The 23,422-nt window shown below is 39.7% G+C and overlaps 1 protein-coding gene across 1 annotated transcript in view; it reads right to left on the reverse strand.

Annotated features, from left to right (window-relative positions):
* The window catches only part of cntn4 (contactin 4), a 284,000-nt gene that overhangs the window by 46,736 nt on the left and 213,842 nt on the right, over positions 1 to 23,422 (reverse strand). The window contains exon 12 of the mRNA XM_053636675.1: positions 19,589 to 19,716. Within this exon, the coding sequence (XP_053492650.1) occupies positions 19,589 to 19,716 (128 nt within the window). The remainder of the gene's footprint in view (positions 1 to 19,588; positions 19,717 to 23,422) is intronic.

The raw sequence follows: 23,422 nt of genomic DNA on the forward strand, positions 1-23,422 counted from the left end.
GTGTTGATATGGTAGCCTCGGTAGCAACTTTATCACTAGCCAGCTGTGTCTTCACGGCCTGCAGGTCAAGCTGGATAGTAGACAGCGCACCCCCGAGAGTCTCCTGGAGCTCCTGGAGCTCCTTTTTAAAAATATCGGCGATGTCCTTCCTCAGTAAAGCCAGCAGCTCAAGCCTTAGTGCGGCGAAGTCAGGGTCACCGCTCGGCGGTGTGGATTCAGGGGGAGAAGGAGACTCGCTCACGGCACGCACACTTTGCCTCAGTCGTGTCTGAATGCTACCATGGGTTTTCGTGTTCTTTCCAGACATTTTAACGTACCATGAAGTTAAAATTGCAAATAAGGAAACAGAGTAGAATAAGTCAAAATATATTGTATGACCGAAAAGCACTAATTAATTACAATTTTCATGATGTTCCTATTCTAACACCATTTCAAAATCCAATAAAATATTTTCTCACCAAATCCCACAGATGCTAGCTTAATTATAAGGCTTTTTCTGCCTAAGAAAAATGCAGCTTCATCTTACTTGAGCAAATCTAATGTCTAGTAAGCTAATGTCTAGTAAGCTAATCTAATGTCTAGTTTAGCGTCTTTGGTATTATGTCAGCTACAAAAGCCAGGAAAGAAATGCTATGGAGACAGGAGACTTCTACTTTCAAGAAAAAAGTCTAATCTATGTACAGCCATTCTTTCTATTAATTTACATGTTGAAGTTAAGTCAATAGGTCTGCAGTTACTAGTCATTAAGGTACAGGTATCTTTACCTGGCTTCTCAATCTGAACTATTACCTGTTGTTTCCAGGTGGAAGGTAGTTCTTCTAATATTTTACTTAGTTTAGTACATGCTGGAAGTGAATTTGTCAAATGTTTAATCATATGATAGCAAATATCATCCATAAATGGGGAAGTTTGTTTTACTCTTTTTAGAGCTCATTTTAATTCATTTAATGTAAAAACTACATGCAATTAAATGTTTAGAATTGAAGAATGTATATTCTCAATGATTCCTAATGATTTTATTTTGATTTTTTCCTTCTTCCTAGTCCTATACTGTAAACATCCTATCTTATTTTGTCAAATTGTTGTTACTATGTACTCTAACAAATACCTCAACTAACACTTCAGCTTTTGTATTCATCATTAACAGCTATATTTTTCCCCCATCATTTTATATATATATATATGCCTTTCTAATGCCAGCCATCTTTCTAATAGTACCCAATACTCCACTAATTGTCTCGAACATGTTTTTGCTGCATGAATGACTCTTCTTACTTCAGTTTGAGCTCATTTGCAGTTTATAAAACCAGCAAAATGATAAGTGCCGTTTGTCTATCTTTAATTGCTTTACTACATATCCTTGTTCACCAGTGTACTGCTTTCTTTCTTTTAATCGTATTTCGACTACCTATTACTTCTTCAGCTGTTGTGCAGAGTATTTTCTGCAACTTATCATTACTTATTTCTTCTAGAAGGCCTGCCTTTCTCCTGAACAATAACAATAGACAGGTGCATTTAAAAAAAAAATGAATATCGTGGAAAAGGTCATTTCCCCGCAATATTTTAATGAAAAAGTGGAACTTTCATATATTTTAGATTCATTACACTTAAAGTGAAATAGTTTTACAGCTCATGGAAATCAAAAATCCAGTATCTCAAAATATTAGAATAAACAATTTATAATGCAGAAATGTCAACCTTCTGAAAAGGATGTTAATTTATGCATTCAATACTTGGTTGGGGCTCCTTTTGCACGAATTGCTGCATCAATGCGGTGTGGCATGGAGGTAATGGAATGATGTGTTATGTAAGCCCAGGTTGCTTTGATAGCAGCCTTCAGCTTGTCTGTATTGTTGGGTCTGGTGTCTCTCATAGATTCTCTATGGGGCTCAGGACAGGCGAGTTTGCTGGCTAATCAAGCACAGAAATATCATGGTCAACAAACCAGTTACTAGTAGTTTTGACACTGTGGGCAGGTGCCAAGTCAAGTCCTGCTGGAAAAGGAAATCAGCATCTCCATAAAGTTTGTCAGCAGATGGAAGCATGAAGTGCTCTAAAATCTCCTGGTAGACGCTGCATTGACTCTCAACTTGAGAAAACACAGTGGACCATCACCAGCAGATGACATGGCACCTTAAATCATCACTGACTGTGGAAACTTCACACTGGACTTCAAGCAACTTGGATTCCGTGCCTCTCCACTCTTCCTCCAGACTCTGGGACCTTGATTTCCAAATGAAATGCAAAATTTACTTTCATCTTCCCCATGATTGTGGTTCTGTGTACTGAACCAGACTGGGAGATTAAAGACTCAGGAAACCTGAGGCCTTTAATTTTCTGAGGTGAAAGTTCAGTCTATTGCCAACAAAAAGCATAAAAAAATTTCCCCATTATTTAAACACACTAACCCATTCCACAAACATAACAAATCTCTGGGTCTGCATCTTGTCTGAGGCTCTGATTTAAGGTTAGCTAGCTGGATGCTGTCACCAGTAGGGATGAGTGATGCTAACCTAGACACTCACCTGAGTTGATAACATTACTTTAGCATACAGCTTATGGTAATATTAGATATTCCCATGACCTTTTTGAAAGTTAATGATAACCTAGCTATTACAGCTATTCACCATGATGTAATACAGAGATTGGGTTAACGTTAACTACATTTAGCAAGTGTTTTGGACAAGGCAAGCTGTAGTAATGGAAATCACTAGCATTAGGAGGATGGGTTAGCACCATATTTCTTCATGTGACATTTGACATTCAGGTGAATGTTAATGCTGGTTAACAGGTGCAGATAATCAGTGGCTAACGGAACTTATCTAGTTCAGTAATGTCAAGGCCAAAAGTTCTTCACAAGATTAACGTGACAAAAAGAGAGGTTGGGGATTACAGTAGGTTGTAATGCTTTCCACTATCTCTGTAATATCGGTTGACTTAATTAGGTTGTGCAAAAACAAATTGGCAATCAGGTGTTAAAGGTTGGAAAATAAATATTTGTAAGTTAGCTAAATTTTCCTGGTGAAGCTACAGTGCCATTTTGTTCATTAGGAAAGTGGAGGTCATATTTCCAAAATACACAATTTGGTATTCTGTAACACAGTTTCTCAGTGAAAGCCCAAAGGCATTTGTCCATATTTTGTAGCTAACAACTAACACTCTTTTTGCTCTTTTACAGCTTTCCACATGGAAGGAAGTGGGACTCCTGTCTTCCCAGATGGCAGGGAGATTTGTAAGAAGATGCATCAACTCCAATTCTTACATCTGTCAAATGGTTAAATGATTTTAGTAAATGTCGCCAGAATTTCACGCAATTGTTTGTTTATTTTGTGAGCATTTTAGTAGAATTTTAGGATACAAACAAATTGCATTTTAGGATAAATGCTGTTGTGGAATATTTGAGGTAAATGGGTAACTTAGAAATCATACTCCATCTTGGAGCTTCTCTTCACTGAAAATCATTTGCCCTTACACATTTAAACCTTTTTGACTTCCTTCACTTTAGTGCCCATGATGCCATCCATAATTGGGAAAACTGACATGTTTAATGGGATTCCAGTAATAACCCCCAAAACCCATTATCTATCTGCTAGAACAGGGAATGAAACCTCCTTCCATACCACTGTTTTAAGTTTCAGTGCTAGCTCTTTTAGTTTCTTATCCTTACACCAGCAGCCATTTACCATATGGCACTAACAATCTCAACAATTGCTTTCTGCAGCTTATTTGTTAGTTTTAATGGCGTAATTCCCCTCAAGAATTCATGAATAAAGTTTGATATTACTGTAAGCTCTTTTTTATGTACTATAGATCTCTAGATTTTGTTTCTTTTAACTTGACCCATTTTCAACATTACCATGTTGAAAATTCAAAAAACAAAAAACAAAACAATTGATGCATACTGCTGAAGGCGGGGCTATCTACACAGCATGCTGGGACATGGAGCTTGTTATAATCATTAGAATTTAATTCACTCTCATAAATTTCCCCAATCTCACTGATAAATGCTGACTTTTACAAATAATGACTTTATTTTCCCATTCAACACCAAAGTTACAACAGAGCAAAAGTGACAAAAGGAGGTACTTCAGCTAACGGGTTTTGGAGAATCTGTGGGGATAACCAAACTGAATTAAAACAGAGCACGACATAAAACATGACGTTTCTTTCGATTCTCAACTTTCTCCAGTGAAAATACAACACTCACAATCCTAATTCAATTCAATTGCTCAAGAATTGCTCTTCAGGAGAAAAACCTGGACATTAACTTGAGTAAATGTCATTTGATTGTGGTGTTTGAAGAGGCTTTTAGTAGATGGAGTAATTTACCATTAATTTGTTTGGGACTGAGCGTGGTCATTTGACAGAGATTTAAGAGACTCAAGGTTGAGAAGTCAGAAAGATTTCGAGAGCCTTTTAGGTGCAAGGGCAGAATTCCAGTCATGTAATTTGCTCCTCTGTTAATCTCTGTCTAGAAAAAAAATCTATTTCTAATTAAGACTAATGAATCTGGTTAATATCCTCTTAGCACTGGGATAATTGTGACATCACTTGAGCTGATAAGCTGTATCATTTGCTGTCATTGTTATGGTGTGTGTACATGTGTGTGTGTATGTGTGTGATGAGTTTACACACACTTACCAAGGAAGAATCTGATGTGACAGGTATTTTCAGCCCTTGTACGGCAATAGTCAATTTAAAATATATGCTGTCATGTCCCATAAGGACCAACAATTGCTTTGATATACACACACGCCATGGTTGCAGATCCTAAATGAAATTGCATATGTAAATTAGCCCATCGCATTGCCTCTGCATTATTGATACTGACAGAGAGGAACTAGATAATATGAGGAAGTATTTGTACATCAGCCAAGAATGCAGTAACACTCAAATAGGATGATGAAAAAAAGCAAATGGCTAGGGCAAAACTGTCCCATGTTATTGTCTAGCGAGTCTAGATCTAAAGATTTTTATGTTAATTCAAGCAAAGAAACACATCCATCCTTGTGTGTAGATTGATTACCAGCTACACATTATCTTTTCTAAATGCATTACAAGTTACATGAGAGTCATCTAGGGATGAGTTTCACGTATAAGCTGATGGAGTAATGGCAAAAGCAGGAAAAGTGAGATGAATGGAGCAATAAACAGTGTCTTTTATGGACTTGTGAATGCAGCATTTAGTACAGAAGTGAGTGAGTAATGAAATTTTTTTTATATTATGTACCTTTTAAAAATACACATTGGGTTTATTGGGTTTAAGCTTTTATTATTTTTTTATTATAGCTACTCTGAGATAAAAAAAAAAAAAAAACCTTCCCATGTCACTCCTGTTCCCTCAACATTGCGTGAGCTTCATGCTGTGGGAAGTACCCTCACGCATGACCAGTATCTGAAGTATGTGTGAAATCACACCTATTTGTAAGCCTGCCATGGTCAGGTGATGTGGCATTTTGCACATCACTTGATTATAAAGCGGCACCTGTAAACCACATCATCAGCCTTATTATCTTCAGCGAAATGTCGGTTGTCGTGTGAAAATATATATATATATATATATATATATATATATATATATATATATATATCGATAGATAGATATATATATATATATATCGATAGATAGATAGTGGGGGGATATAAGTATTGGACAGGTCAACATTTTTTTTCAGTAAACATATTTCCAATGAGGCTTTTCACAAGTTTTCACCAGACATCAAAATAACTCAAGAAATCTGGAAATATAAAGAATTCACAACATTAAAGTCCATAAATAAAGTTATGTGTAATAAAGTGGACTGACAGTTCTCAAAGGCAAGGTAAGGCAAGGAACCAACTGAAATCTGTAAGTAATTATATCTCCTATCTTTGCAAATTAATATCAGCTGGGTTAGTAAATTGATGGTCTATATAAAGGTGTTTCATTACCAAGGTGTCACACAATAAACATCTCATGATGGGTAAAAGCAAGGAGCTCTCCCAAGACCCTCACAACCTTATTGTTGCAAAACATATTGATGGAATCGGATATAGACGCATTTCAAAACTGAATCCTCCAGTAAGCACCATTGGGGTCATTATCCACAAGTGGAAGCAACATCAACCAGCCATACGCAGGAGCTCCTCACAAGATTTCTGATCAGGGAGTCTGAAGAATAGTCAGAATAGTAGCCCAACAGCCAAGGACCACTCAGAAAGAGCTCCAGAACCACTTGGAGGCAGCAGGTGCCATCATCACAGAAAACAATAGGCAATGCATTCTACTGCTCACGCTCACCCGCAAGACTCCATTGCTAAAGAAAAAGGCATGCTGAAGTTTGTTTAAAATTTGCTACAACTCATTTGGACAAGCCTATGAAATACTGGGAGAGTGCAGTCTGGTCAAACGAGAGCAAAATTGAAGTTTTTGGCTGTCATACTACACACCATGTTTAGAGAAGAAATCACCCTAAAAACACTATACCAACAGTGAAGTTTGGAGGTGGAACCATCATGGTCTGGAGCTGTTTTTCATCGCATGGTACTGGCAGACTTCATATAATTGAAGGAACAATGAATGGAGCCCTTTACCGAGAGATTCTTGAGAAGAATCTGCTGCCATCCACCAGCATGACGAAGATGAGATGTGGGTGGACCTTCGAGCAGGACAATGATCCAAAGCATACAGCAGAGGAAACTCTCAATTTGTTACAGAGAAAAACAATCATGGTGTTAGAATGGCCCAGTTAATCACCTGACTTGAATCCATTTGAACAAGATTTAAAGACAATATGTTTAGAAGAATGGGCCAAAATCACACCTGAATACTGCGGCTGATTAATTTCTTCATACAGGAAGTGTCTTGAAGCTGTCATTACAAACAAAGGCTTCTCCACTAAGTATTAAATAAATTTCAGTTAGCTTGTCCAATACTTTTTCCCGTGTCATTCCACTTTATTACACATAACTTCATTTATGTTGTGAATTCTTTATATTTCTAGATTTCTTGAGTTCATACTGATGTCTGGTGAAAGTTTCATGTGAATAGCCTCATAGGAAATATATTTACTGAAAAAAAATGTTGACATGTTCAATACTTATTTCACAATTAGGCAGCTCTGCTCTCGGTTCACTCTTTTCTCAGCCAAAGGGAGTTGGGTTTTGGAACCTCGGGGTTCTGGCTGCCTTGGCAGCAGCCGGCTCAGGTCCTGGGGATCCCGTATGGATTTGGAGGAGGAACCAGAGATGACTGCTGCTCTATCCTCCAGATCCGACTCTCCGCTTTCAGGTTTGGAGCTCGCGCTGTGACTCCTCCTTCTGGTATGGAGAGTCAACCCACCCTCTCTGACTCTGAGGAGCCAGAGGGGGACCCAGTGCACCAAAAATGGAGAGCAGCTCTCAATCATATAAAGAGCTGCTTGAAGTGATCACTAGAGCTGTAGAAAAGTTTAATTTAGACTGGCCCGGTGAAGAGGAAGTGGCTCATGGCAGGCTCGATGAGTGCTTTCTCCCCAGTGAAATTAAAATTCCCTCACACCACAGAAAACGTCGGGGTTACGCAAGTAACCCTGTTCCCTGAGAAGGGAACAAGACGTTGCATACTGTTATGCTAAATGCAACGTCGAAGTTCCCTTTGAAAGGGAACGTCGGGGTTACACATGTAACCCTGTTCCCTGAGAAGGGAACGAGACATTGTATTTAACATAACAGTATGCAACGTCGAAGTTCCCTTTGAAAGGGAACTCCCCTTTTTCCAGAACTGCATGATGCACTTCTTGGGAAAACCATACACCAGCCATATTTATAACCCTGTGATGTCCAATTATTTGGCCATCATGAGGAATCAATAGTATGGGTATTTGGCTATGTCAAAGGTGGAGTAGGCACTTGCTAACTACCTCTCTCCATTGATGGCAGGGAATTTAGGGGGGCCAGCTTTGTCATCCAAGCTGTGTAAGGCCACATCGGCGTTGGTTGGCAAAGCCTATGTGGCAGTGGGTCTCGCTTGTGAGTCACTGCATACAATAGTGTATGCAGGCCTACCAAGCAGACCTGCTGAATGAGCTTGACAGAAGCGAGGGAATTGGGCCCCAGGCCCGGATTTGCCTATTTGGGTGACCAAGCAAACAGCCCGTCATACTGGCCGTTCAATGTTAGCTTGTTCATGGCAGAGAGGCACCTATGGCTCAACCTCTCAGGAATGGGGAATAAGGATAAAGTCTCCCTGTTGGATGCCCCTGTTGAACCTTTCAGCCTGTTCGGTGCAGCGGTTAACGCCATCACTGACAGGTTTCACAAGGCAAAACAGCAAATGGCACCGTTCAGCCAGTTCCGTTCCTGGGCCAGCACTAGTGTGAGGGAGGCACAGAGGTGGTGGCCCACTTCGCCCTGCAGAAAGCCACAGTCACAGCCTGCTAGTAGGCCCGATCTAAGAATGATCATGAATTCCATTCAGGCAAAGAAGGCGCGATCCTGATGGGCCGCAGAAGGAGGTATGAGGAGACGTGAGGTTGTTAGGGTAGTTAGCCCCCAGTATTAATGTAGGGCCCCCCTAGCCAATATTGTCCCAAGTTTTCAGTCCCCTCTGGTCAGTGAGCTGTCACAGGGCAACGCAAATCTAATGCTTTCCCTCCAACAGAATATGGAAAAGTTAACGTCACTAAAAGACCATCTGGCAGTGTGGAACATAGTAATTTGCATCTCCATGGGTTCTGTCCACCATTGTTCAGAGCTCGACCCCCCGGTACAGAGGTGTGCTCACCACAGTAGTCAGCACAGAGTAGAGCCCGACATTAGTGCAGGAAGTAAGATCCCTCTTAGACAAAGGGACCAAAGAATATGTACCCCTTCCTATGAGGGAGGGAGGTTTTGACAGCTGTTATTTCCTGATCTGCAAAAAAGATGGGAGTATGTGGCCAATTTTAGATCTGCATCATCTGATCATACAGGTTCAAGATGTTGATGCGCAAACTTATCGTTCCACAAATTCAGTTTGTGGACTGGTTTGTGACAATAGGTCTAAAAGACGCATATTTCCACATAGAAATATTGCCCAGTCACAGGAGGTTCCTGAGGTTCACGTTTGGAGGCAATGCATACCAATATTGGGTTCTTCCTTTTGGTTTAGCTTCATTCCCTCGCACCTTCACGAAGTTCATGCATGCCACTCTGGCTCCCTTGCGGCTCCAGCGCATCCGTGTACTAAACTACCTGGATGACTAGTTAATTCTAGTGTAATCTAGGGAGTTGGAAATTCATCATCGAGATGTTCTTCTCACCCACATGAGGAGCTTGGGGCTCAGGTTGAACCTCAAGAAAAATATGCTTTCTCCAGGGCAGAGGACAACTTTTCTAGTCGTTATATGGGATTCCACTACAATGAGGGTGTATCTATCGCCAGTACGCATAAGGTCAATACTATGTTACAATACAACATTGAGCAAGATAAAGCTGGGTCTGGGCATCCCCTCCAGTCTCTATGACGGACTGTTGGGGCATATGGCTGCAGCAGCCAATGCCATACCATTGGGCCTATTGCGTGAAGGTCATGCAACATTGAGTTCCCTTTGAAAGGGAACATCTGGATTATTAATGTAACCCTGTTCCCTGAGAAGGGAAGGAGACATTGCGTAGCTTTGTCATACTGGGGCATGCCTGTGAATCGCATCTTCACTTCAGATAATAAAGGCTGATGTGGTTTACAGGTGCCATTTTATAATCACGCAACGCGTGAAATACCATGTCAACTGACCATGGCAGGCCTATAAATATGCGTGATTTCACACAGACTTCAGATACCAGTCACGCGTGAGGGTGTTTCCGACAGCCTGAAGCTCACGCAACGTCTCATTCCCTTCTCAAGGAACCAGGTTACATGCAGACCTTTTTCTCCTAGTCTAGTTAAATCCAGCTGTCTTTTTGTGTTACACAGTCACATACTCATTTTTATCCTGCTGTAAGAGGCCATTTCCAATAGGGAATACCACAGGGGTGCATTTGGTCTCCTGGAGCCATCTCCTCCAGGTAGCGATGCACACACACCCGGCCATGATGTAAATGAGAATATGATTCATCGGACCAAGCCAATTTCTTCCATTGCTACAGTTCTGATGCTTATATGCCCATTATATGTGCTTTTGGTAAAAGAAAGGAATCAGCATGGGCACTCTGACCAGTCTCTGGCTACGCAGTCCCATACGCAGCAAGCTGTGATGCACTGTGTCTGACACCTTTCTATCATAGCAAGCATTAACTTTTTCAGCAATTTGTGCTACAGTAGCTTTTCTGTTGGATTTGACCAGACGGCCTAGCCTTCACTACCCACACACATCAGTGAGCCTTGAGCACCCATGACCATGTCACCGGTTCACCAGTCATCCTTCCTTTGAATGCTTTTGGTAGGTACTAACCACTGCATACTGGGAACACCACACAAGACCTGCCGTTTTGGAGATGCTCTAACCCAGTCATCTAGCCATCACAATTTGGCCCTTGTCAAAGTCACTCAGAACCTTACACTTTTTCCCTCTTCGAACACATCAACTTTGAAAACTGACTGTTCACTTGCTGTCTAATATATACCACCCCTTTAACAGGTGCCACTGTAATGAGATAATCAATGGTATTCACTTCAGCTGTCAGTGGTTTTAATGTTAAGGCTGATCAATGTACAATGCCCTCCACTAATATTGACACCTGTTACGCTTCCGCAAGCAGATGGCACTACGGTGTCGACATGCATGCGCGGCTTTAGAGATCACGCGTGCACGAGACTTTTGCATATGGACACGCGCCTTTTGTTTGTTTTGGTTTTCCCCCTGTTTAAGCATTGGTTGATGTTCGAGGGTTTGTCTTGATTTAATCCAGGTGTCTATGTTTCTGTTTGATTGTGTTTGTTATTTAAACCCCTCGTGTGGCTACGCACTTCGCACAGTATTTATGTTCACTGTGTGTTTGAATGGCGAATACGTTTAGTATGCTAAGCGGTCTTATTTACGCGTCCTATTCCGTTCCCTGCCTCGCATCCAGTTTCTCGTTTAAAGCGTGGTCATCTGTTCCTGTTTAGACTGCGTTTCCTGTGTTGTGTCTTCTGTGTTGGAAATAAAGACATTGCTCCTGCGCTTACTTCCTGTATATAGTCTCGTGTCGTTATAGCGCCCTTGGTAAATATAAGCAAAGAAGGCTGTGAAAAATTGTTTTTATTGTTTAGCCTTTTGATCTTGTGTTAAAAAATCACAAACATACTCTGCTCTCATGGATATCAAACAATTGCAAGCAAAACACAGGTTTATCAATTAGGAAAGTTTTGTTTTTACTTTTTGCTAAAAATCCATATGCTAAAATGCCACCGGAATGCTTAATTTATGAATGTGTCAGCCCCCACCCCCCAGTACATACTACATTTGACTGTTTCACAATTTTACTGCTCATCTGCAGAAATGATTCAGGAAGAACTGAGCCAACCCGTGCAAACGTCGTGACATCACGTGTAGTCTACAGTATTGATGGGAAGTTCGGATCATTTAACTGATTCAGATCTTTGAATCTCATTCAACAAAATTAATTAATCTTTTTCGAGTCATTTGGTTCATTTCAGCAGAATATAGTTAAAATGTTACATGTTAAATTCCCCATCACGTGTAGTACTTAATAAACTATAAAATAAACTATAGGCTAATACAACCAAGGCCAAATTATGAGAAACAGAAACTATTAATTAATTGCTTAGCTGGTCGTTAGGCTATGCAGTCTATTAGTTCACCTCACCTCCCGATCTGAGTCGTTCTTTTGCCATGTCACATTTGTCAAGTCTGTTCTCCGGAAACAGAAATGATCAGTTCATCTCTCGAGTCTTCAGGTTCAAGTCATTCGTTCATACTGTTTCCGGAACAACATGGTGCATTGCCTATGTGGCGGTCACCGGAAGAACGAACGACTCGAACCCGAAGACTCGAGACGTTTCCTGTACAGAACCTATGGGGATATTGCAGTGCATGCACGGTCAAAAATGAACTAATCATTCTCTGAGACAACTCAGATTAAAGATTTGTTCAAAATGAACAAATCATTCATAAACAACACATCACTAGTGTACAGACAGAGCAAAAATGAAGCGAAGGAACAGTGTTTAAAAAAGGCAAGGCTCTAGCATTACAGACAAAGAACAGCGAGGCTGGGACAGGCATCAGGGTTCTTTCTCTCTCTCTCTCTCTCTCTCTCTCTTTCTCTCTCTGTCCAAATGAAACTCAGACATGATCATATGTGAGTTTAATGTCACATGATGACAGTGGGCCATTCGGATGTGGATTCATGTTCAGTGCTACTTCAAATAAATACGTTAAAATATTACCACAATTTAGAAAAAAGAAGAATATTTTAATAAGCTGCTGTCCTACCGTACTTTTGGACCCTGTATAGGATAAGTGGCACAGAAAATGGATGGATGGATTATTCTGTAAATCTTATAGAAATAATTTGAAACAATTCCTTCTCGATCCTTTACTTCATGTTCCATACTGTGACTTATTGTTTGCTCTTGGTTAGTGGTCAAAGTGAAATAGACTTATTTATTAATGTATGGCTAATATCAAAATTAATTTCATAATATTAATATTAGAAAAGAAAATACATTATTATTATTATTATTATTATTATTATTATTATTATTATTATACTGGACTACCTCAAAATTGGACTACTGCAACGCACTACTCTCGGGCCTCCCAGCCAGCTCCATCAAACCCCTTCAGATGATTCAGAATGTAGCAGCACGCCTTGTATTCAACCATCCCAAGAGAACCCTTGTCACACCCCTCTTCATCTCCCTCCACTGGCTTCCTGTAGCTGCACCTATCAAATTCAAGGCCTTGATGCTCACGTACAAAACCTTGTCTGGAACAGCACCCTCCTACCTCAACACTCTCCTGAAGACTTACATTCCCTTATGCAATCTGTGATCAATCAATGACCGACGCTTAGTAGTACCTCCTCAGCATGGTTCAAGGTCCCGTTCAAGAACCTTCAAACTAACTGTTCCTCAGTGGTGGAATAAACTTCCAACCTTAGTCCGGACCACAGAATCTGTCACCATCTTCAAGAAACAGCTAAAGACCCACCTCTTCCGTGAGCACCTAACCAACCCCTAATAAAAAAAAAATAAATAAATAAATAAACCTTACTCTGACACTTACACCTCTACTCTGCGCACTTTGCTTCTTCTAGAACTCAATTAATGGATCTTGTATGGTAGCACTACTTGCATTGTTCTCTGCTTGATATATCACTTTGCTTGTATTTTCTCATTTGTAAGTTGCTTTGGATAAAAGCATCTGCTAAATGAATAAATGTAAATGTATTATTATTATTATTATTATTATTATTATTAATAATATTATTAATATTGTAGTAGTAGTAAAAGTAGTAGTAGCCATGGTAGTAGTGGTCTATTTTTGGGGGGGGGGGGGGGTAAAATTATTAGATGTGGATTGATGTTAGTGTTAAAATATAAAGTTTCAGTCCTGATTCAGTGGTTGTACAGCTGAGTGGTGCAGCTCTACACTGCACCCAGATGATGCCCCATGACTAGCTAACATGCTGTTTTGATTGTTTTATATTCTTTGTCACACTGTTCTTCTGTTTCTCTTTGCCTATTTTACAAATATGACTTGATGTGTGTTCAGTGTTACTTCAAATGAAGATGCTTAAATAGCATTTATGTTTCTGTATTGTGTTAAAATTTTGTGTGTTATATGTGTTATATGGGGGGTGTTGTGGGCGGGTGTGGTGGTCCATTCAGGGTCAGAAAGTCCATTGCCACTTTTTGGTCCCAGTCTTCCCTTGATTATTGTTATTAATGCTAAATAACATATGCTGAAAATTTAAATATCGATGTTAAAACACTGAAATGAGGGCCTCATTCCTACATTTTGCCTAGGGCCCCCAAATCACCAAATCCGCCCCTGGCCTCTACTCTCATCCAAAAACAAACTCAAAAACTCAGTTTGCCAGACACTACTGGAACTACAAATGGGATTGGGTTCTATGGCCATATGATGAAACCAAAATAGAGCTTTTTGGCAATGAACATCAGAGGTGGTTTCGGCGCATACAGAGAAGCAGCCATATGGAAAATATATGGTGGTGGCTCTTTAATGTTTTGGGGCTGTTTTTCTGCCAGAGGACCTGGACATTTTGTTAGGATACATGGTCTCATGGACTCTATCAAATATCAACAGATATTAAATGAAAACCTGACTGCCTCTGCCAAGAAAGCAGAAAATGGGCAGTGGTTGGATCTTCCAGCAGGACAATGATCTAAAACATCCATCAAAATCAACACAAAATGGTTTACTGACCACAAAATCAAGGTCCTGCCATAGCCATCCCAGTCCCTGACTTGAAACCCATAGAAAACCTGTGGGGTAAACTGAAGAGGAGAGTCCACCAGCGTGGACCTCGAAATTTGAAGGATCTGGAGTAGGGATGGGCAATATCTTATCATTTGCAATATACTGGTATAAATTCTCCCCACAATAAGAATTGGTCTTCCAACGATAATAATGATAAAGCTTAGTTGATGACGTATTCGTGTGAGATGGTCTGCGACCCATTTGCAGCTCATGTGCAGAGCGAAAACAAGTATGGCAGAAGGTGGACGTGAAGCTGAGGAAGAGTTTATCGCTAAACGAGGAGCTACCTCACTACAAAAATGTACAAAAATCTACAAAAAAAGATCTACAAAAAGTTTTACTTTTAGATCAATGTTTGTATTTCTGAGGGTCTCAAGATAACAGCTATCACATGTAGCTAAAAACAGTGGTGAATGGTTTATATATTTTATTCATATCGTCACTGATATTGTTCTCGCAATAAATACCAGAAAATATTGTGATATAGTTTTAAGTCCATATCACCCATCCCTAATCTGGCGAGATTCTGTATGGAGGTATGGTCTCAGATCCCTTGCCATGTATTCTCCAACATTATCTGGCATTATAGGAGAAGATTCAGAGTTGTTATCTTGGCAAATGGAAGCATTGACTAAAATGGTGCCAATAATTGTTGCACACCTATATTTAACAAAGATGTTTTTGGATAAACCTTTGTTTTGTTTGCAATTGTTTGATATCCATCAGAGAAGAGTATTTTTGTGATTTTTAAAAAAAAAAAAAAGATCAAAAGGTTAAACAATAAAGACAATTTTCACAGCCTACTTTCCTCATATTTACCAAGGTTGCCAATATTAGTGGAGGGCACTATATATCTATGATGATCATATCATCATGTGATCTGCATGTTTGTACTGGTTGTGATTATTGAAAATTATATTCAGTGTTTACATGCTACAATATAAAGATTCTAGTCGCAACAGGACAGTGAATATTGTTGAGGTGAATAGTACTATGTATGGAATAAAGTACTTCATGGTGTACTATTTTAGAAAAATAATAAATAAATAAAAAACAGAGTGTGTGAAGTTGATTGTTTTATTCCTCTTAGACCACAGCAATTTGCCATCAATTACATCTTTTTTGTTAACCAAAGAATGACACTGTTTTATTTTTAATAGTAAATGTTTATAGTTACATTTAATGTTGTGGATCATCGTCAAACACGTTAATTCACTTATGCTACAGCAGCTATAAACAGCTAGAAACTCTTTTATTTCTCTCTCATTAAGGTAACAGTACAAACAATTCAGCTTGGCAGAGCTAAGGTGTTACAGAAAATAAACAATACCATCTGACCAATACAGTTTGAGAATTTAACAGTGTTGTGGAATAAGATGGATGGATAGATGGATGGATGGATGGATGTTCTTTTTTATCCCTAAGAACGATTTTGGGGACATATAAATCCTAATATAAAACAGAATGTCCATAATGTACAATTGTTAAAATGACCCCTTTTAAGCTGTACACTGAATAAATGTCACGTATTGTGACGGAGCGGAGATAGGACGGATGCAAGTGCAGTATGAACAGGTTTTATTTAGGAGAGAGACAGGCAGATAAATCCAAAACGTGATCCAAAGCGTAATCCACAAACATGCAAGAGGTCAGGCGATCGGCAAACAGGCATACACGGGGCAAGGCAGGATTCAAGGTCGTGGTCACGGAAAACAGGATCGAGACACAAAACATGAAACAAACAATGACTATGAACTGGGAGCGGAGAAACATGAACCATGAACCATGACTGGTTATCTATCGTAAGGACTCTTAACTAATCTACAATACTATATCTTATCTATTGTAATATTCCGCGTTGTGTGCTGGGAGGCGCGCCGTATATAAGCGGACATGATCAGTGTCGTAAATGCTCACAGCTGAGCGCGATTCAGACACACGTGAAAATCCCAGCCAATGACAGAACAGGGAGGAGACATGACAGAAACATAAACAAACACACGTGTCCAAATGTCACTACTGTCAACAACGGAAAAGCAGGTGCTCGCGCATTCGCGCTTAGAGCACGCTGCTTCAAGGGGAAATCATGAAAGTAAATCTTCTGTAATTATTTTAGCTTTGAGTAATTTAACACTGAAGTGTATTAACCTTTACACTGTGTTAATAACTAAGCTGTTTTTAAGCTCTTTTACCTAATATAAAATTTCCTAGACTAACATAAAAAATTATAACTATTACCAGTGCTTCCGTTTGTAAAAGACATCTTTAAGAACTGCACTCGTCAGGTCACTCATCCTTTATTGACAGTAAAACTGATCGTTTTTATCGGTTTTTTTTCATCTCATTTCTCTTAAATTAACATCTATTGTAGAGAGGGGAAAAGTCCAAAAGATCCACAGAAACAGTCACTAGGAATGAATCGGAAATGATCGGAACCTCTATATAACTGTTACGCTCCCGCCGACAGATGGCACTGCGGCGTCGACATGCGCGCGCGGCTTTAGAGAGCGTGCGTGCACAGGACTTTCGTATATGGACACGCGCCCTGGTTTGTTTTGGTTTTCCCCTTGTTTTAGCATTGGTTCATGTTCGAGGGTGTGTTTTGATTTACTCCAGGTGTCTATGATTTAGTATTGATTGTGTTAGTCATTTAAACCCCTGGTGTTGCTGTGCACGTCACACAGTATTAACAGTAACTGTGTGTTTGCCTGGTGAATATGTTACGTTCGCGAAGCGGCCTAATTGCCATGTCCTGTCATGTTTAATCTAGTTAATCTTGTTCAGTATAGACCGTGCTCCCTGTGTTTCGTTTGCTTGTTTTTTAATAAAAACATTGCTCCTGTGCTTACTTCCTGTTTATAGTCTTGTGTCATTACAGAATACTGTGCCAAAACATGGAAGTAGCAGGACAGCGCAGTGTCGGGAAATTTCGGTATTACTGGGACTTCCCGCGGCCGGAGGAGTACTACAATTGGCAGTGGAAGCAGCTGGAGGAGTACCAAGCTGCGCTAAGGAAGCAGCAGGAGGAATACCAAGCTGCGCTAAGGAAGCAGCAGGAGGAGTACCAAGCTGTGCTAAGGAGGCAGCAGGAGGAGTTGCAGTGGAAGCGGTGGGAGGATGAGATGGATCAGATACTCCGCAACATGGAGGCACTTTGCCCCTGTCCTGTGGCGCCAAATTGCACCTAACCTTCCGACACGGAGGGGAACAGCGCTCCACCTTCCTGCCCTGCTGAGAACCCAGTCACGCTGCCCAGTCCGGACACGAAGGCTGGCCTAGAACATTTTTTTTGTGGGGGGGGTAACCGCCACCTCAGAGCTCCAGCTTGAGACCTACGGGGAGGTCTCAGCTTTGGAGCGCCCACCTGAGGTCAACATGGTGGCCTCAGAGCTCCAGCTTGAGACCTACGGGGAGGCCTCAGCTGTGGAGCTCCCGTCTGAGGTCAACTTGGCAGCCTCAGAGCTCCAGCCCGAGACCTATGGGGAGGTCTCAGCTTCAGAGCTCCAGCCCGCCGAGGAAGCTGTCCTGTTGTCCAGTCCTGCTGGGGGTATCGTCTAGCGTTCCAGTCGTGCTGGGGGCGTCGTCTGGCGGAGGCCACCCTGTTTTCCGATACAACAAGAGACAGATCACACAGGGGCCCTGGACCGCTGTTGGAGGGGGGTGCACGTTGGAAGGGGGTTCTGTTACGCTCCCGCCGACAAATGGCACTGCGGCATCGACATTCACGCGCGTCTTTAGAGGGCACGCGTGCACGGGACTTTTGTATATGGACCCGCGCCCTGGTTTGTTTTGGTTTTCCCCTTGTTTTAGCATTGGTTCATGTTCGAGGGTGTCTCTTGATTTACTCCAGGTGTCTGTGATTTAGTATTGATTGTGTTAGTCATTTAAACCCCTTGTGTTGCTGTGCACATCACGTAGTATTAATGGTAACTGAGTGTTTGTCTGGTGAATACATTACGTTCGCGAAGCGGTCTAATTTCCATGTCCTGTTCTTGTGCAATGCCTAGACTTTAGTCTCATGTTTAATCTAGTTAATCTTGTTCAGTATAGACCGCGCTCCCTGTGTTTCGTTTGCTTGTTTATTAATAAAGACATTGCTCCTGCGCTTACTTCCTGTTTATAGTCTTGTATCGTTACAATAACAGTATCATACACAGTATCATTTCATCACAGTACACAGTATCATTTCTTTTTGCATTCTGGTGTGGCTGAAGGTATGCTGAACTGTACTTGGGTACATTTAGTGAATGTAGAATTTAGTGTCTTTATTTAAGTGAACTACTTTATTCTCAGTCTCTTTATTGAGTGAATCTATTCTCCTGAATCAGTGCTCACCAATTACCTTTCAGTGAGACTAAGAGAGATGACATATTGCTGCCAAAGTTACATCACTTACACTGACATGTATGGCAAGGTAATCATTCCACTTTGTGTTTTAGTCAATATCATTCACACTCTCCATTTTCCCTAAGGTCATACTTGAAATTAGTTACTCCATGACTACATATTTAGTGTTAGTACAAAGCAAGAAGAATCCATTTTTGCAAAGCTTAAATATAACTTGCTTTGACATGAATAACTGTGCAATTGTGAAAAATATTTGACTTATGAAATAGAGTTTATATCTGAAGTACTCTTGTTTAACTGAATTTTTACGTACAGTGAGGGTATGAAGAATGAGAAATAACTGACTGATGTCATATGACTTAAGGTTATGGGATATAATTATATTGCATTATGGTTCTTTCAACCGGTGCAATGGTTACTTCCTGAAAATCCTTCTCCCCTCCTCTGATTCACAACAAACACAGTGCCAAGCACTTTCATTCATATTTAATGCTGTATAATAAATCTCTGAAGCAGAGACAGGAATCAGATCTGGAGTCCCCGAGGCTTGCACGCACTGCGGTTGTGACAGTATACTCTGTTCTCATCTCATTAGGAATTAAAACACTTGCCTTATTTACTAAAATTTGCTAGCCATGCTGTGTTTGCTCCAAATAATCTCCTTCGAATCAAGCAGAATATTTGTGGTTTCACATAATGAGCTCATAGTGTGGAAGTATTCTATTAAGTAATTTAAATTTAACAGAAAGAGAAGCAAAAGACAGGGCTGGTAGCAAGCAAATGGCTTAAAAGTAATGAGAGAGGTTAGATGTCTTATAAGTGGTATTTGTAATCATTTGTATGCATCAAACCTTTCACCATCAGCGTCCCTGAGCTGCTTGCTACGCCGAACTGGTTGCGTGCGACACATGTGTAGAGGCCGGCATCTGATTTCATGGCATTGGATAATCGCAGACTTCCGCTCTCCAGAACAGTCATTCTGAAAAAACAGATATGATCCATCATAATTGTAAACACACTACAAAACAAACAGTTCTGTTTAATTTTTCATGTAATCTCTCTTTGCTAATGGAAGTAAAAAAGAAAGCAATAATAATGATAGCTCATAACGTCAAAGTAGTGGGCAGTACTGTATAATATAGTTCTTGACTCATTATCAGAAGTTACTCATCAAGAGTTGACAACACTTTACCACTTTAGCAACATACATGTCTTGCAGTTTAAATTAAATATATGGACTCACAGTTGTGTTAAAGAAATGAAGCAAATGTAAGCTTCAACAACATTTTATTTACAGGTTAATCAGCTAAAATTGGACACATCTTGTTTTGAAATATACAAGGCAAGGCAAATTTATTTATATAGGGCACTTCACACACACACACCAGAGAATCCAAGGTGTTTTACAAATAAAACTGAACAAATATGAGAGAAAATGAAAAATAAAAATAATAAAAATCAATCTTAATTAAAATATATAAATGTGAAATAAATAGAATTTATTGAGGGAAAATAAACAATCCTGTCCCTGAGAGCTAACATCACAGGCTTAAGCTAGTTGGAATAGGACATTTTCAATCAAGTAATACATCAAAGTAAAACATTGTACTGGATATGATTCTTGGTTATGGATAATTTGGATGTTAAAATATATGAATGCGTGACTTTGCCCAGGAAATCTGGAAGTGTAATATTATGCAATATAAACAGTGCATGCCAACAGTATTAAATACATTATTCAGAATGAAGCACTAATGCATCCTAAATGAATACGAATACAGATACAAAGAAAAAAAAAAGTGTTCATATATATATATTGCCAGATACAGGAACAGTTATGCACAGTTCTGATTTGCAGTATATACAGCGGGGGAAATAAGTATTGGACGCATCAACATTTTTTTCAGTAACTATACAGTATCTCACAAAAATGAGTACACCCCTCACATTTTTGTAAATATTTGATTATATCTTTTCATGTGACAACACTGAAGAAATGACATTCATGGTTCCCTCAATGAACTGTAGCTCCCCAGTGCCGGCAGCACTCATGCAGCCCCAGACCATGACACTCCCATCACCATGCTTGACTGTAGGGAAGACACACTTGTCTTTGTACTCCTCACCTGGTTGCCGCCACACACGCTTGACACCATCTGAACCAAATAAGTTTATCTTGGTCTCATCAGACCACAGGACATGGTTCCAGTAATCCATGTCCTTAGTCTGCTTGTCTTCAGCAAACTGTTTGCGGGCTTTCTTGTGCATCATCTTTAGAAGAGGCTTCCTTCTGGGACGACAGCCATGCAGACCAATTTGATGCAGTGTGAGGCGTATGGTCTAAGCACCCACAGGCTGACCCCCCACCCCTTCAACCTCTGCAGCAATGCTGGCAGCACTCATACATCTATTTCCCAAAGACAACCTCTGGATATGATGCTGAGCACGTGCACTCAACTTCTTTGGTCGACCATGGGGAGGCCTGTTCTGAGTGGAACCTGTCCTGTTAAACCGCTGTATGGTCTTGGCCACCGTGCTGCAGCTCACTGTCAGGGTCTTTGCAATCTTCTTATAGCCTAAGCCATCTTTATGTAGAGCAACAATTCTTTTTTTCAGATCCTCAGAGAGTTCTTTGCCATGAGGTGCCTTGTTGAACTTCCAGTGACCAGTATGAGGGAGTGTGAGAGCGATGACACCAAATTTAACACACCTGCTCCCCATTCACACCTGAGACCTTGTAACACTAACAAGTCACATGATACCGGGGAGGGAAAATGGCTAATTGGGCCCAATTTGGACATTTTCACTTAGGGGTGTATACACTTTTGTTGCCAGTGGTTTAGACATTAATGGCTGTGTGTTGAGTTATTTTGAGGGGACAGAAAATTTACACTGTTACACAAGCTGTACACTCAGTACTTTACATTGTAGCAAAGTGTCATTTATTCAGTGTTGTCACATGAAAAGATATAATCAAATATTTACAAAAATGTGAGGGGTGTACTCACTTTGTGAGATACTGTATATATATATATAAAATGATATATAATAAAATTATGCATAAATACTATAAAAGAAATATATATATATATATCTTTTATAGTATTTATGCATAATTTTTTATGGATGCACAAACATCATCGAAATGAACTACAGTCTTAAATTAATAATAAAATCTCACTTTCTTGCACCTTGTGGTTTCTGTTACTCGCTGCCTTTAGATGTATTAATATCCCCAAAATAAAACCACATTTTAACCATATTTCTATACAAATATGAAATATGCTTTCATATAATGAGTTGCTGCTCCATATAGCTCACGCAGACTGCGCACTTTGCACAGGACAGCATACAGTATCTCCGCTAGGCTCTCTACAAAAATAATAAACTAATTAATTAAAATTAAAAAAAAAACTTTTACATTGATTAAGCATGATTTTCATCACAGAAAATCATACAGACATTATATAGAAATGCAGCTTTAAGGATCCCATTTTGACTCACAGCAGCACTGTAAGTGCCTCTGAGTTTTATAGTAGATTCTGATAGTGTGTGGAATGTAACAAACCTCAAAACTAGCATATATCTAATCTCATATATTATCTCATATATCTAATCTCTATTTTTGTCAACTGTAAGTTAAATGACAACTTCTTTGTTAGGGAAAGACAATGTTGTTTTGAAAGTCAGCCTGCTTACTCAGTCACAAAGACAGAAGATCCATAGAGGATCTGGTTCAGAAGATGACACCCACTTCCAATTTAAACGTGAATACGAAAACAGATAATATTCTGAGCACTAATTTTGCCATTGCATTACACCTCTACTGCACAGATATTTTGTTACCTTTTAGTGTTTCTCAGTATCATCTCAAGACAGACTTGAGACAGACTTCTGTAAAAATATTACAGATACTCTGGTAAGTTTGGAGCTTGTGTCTTGTGTCTAATAAACTCTGAAACTGGATCCTTATAACAAAACTCAATAAAAGTGTGGCAAGGTGAAAGATAAAAGATATAGCTGTCTCGGTGTATAGAGTGTTCCTGAAATCCAATGAGACTTTGCTAGAATACTTACCATTTGTCACGTACAGACACAAAACCACAAAATGGGTTTAAGGCCTTTCTTTCAGTGATCAGTGAATAGTATTTAAAAACTTTGAAATTATTTTAATAACAATTTTAATGATCCCATGTAATGTGAGAAATGGTGCAAAATGATACAGGGTTCATTAGCTTTAACAATAATAACATGTAGAAGTACAACTATCAAAGAATGCTCCATTTTAGTATGCTCCATTTTAATGTTTGAAAAATAAGGCAGCACTCAATTTACATGACCTTTTTCTTTTTGGACTTTTCTGGTTGCATTACAATGCATATACTGACATCTGTCCTAAAGTCCATGACATAATTGGGAATGCTCTATTAATCAGTTGGTCTATTCTCCACAAAGTTTTAGGTTTATCTGTATTTAAATAGTAGTTTAGATTCCTAGTCATGTAGAGTCACGTATAAATGGGAGCTGATAGTAAAATTCGTCGGTATCGATACACTTTGGCAAGGCATCATGTGGTTGCCTTACCAAATTCCACATGTGGTCAAAATTCCACATGTGGTCAAAATTGGATCCTGCACAACAAATCTTTACATTGAATTTGTAAACAAGGTGTACCTCTTTCTCAA

Source organism: Ictalurus furcatus, chromosome 11, assembly GCF_023375685.1.
Source record: "Ictalurus furcatus strain D&B chromosome 11, Billie_1.0, whole genome shotgun sequence".
In the NCBI taxonomy this organism is placed as follows: Eukaryota; Metazoa; Chordata; class Actinopteri; order Siluriformes; family Ictaluridae; genus Ictalurus; species Ictalurus furcatus.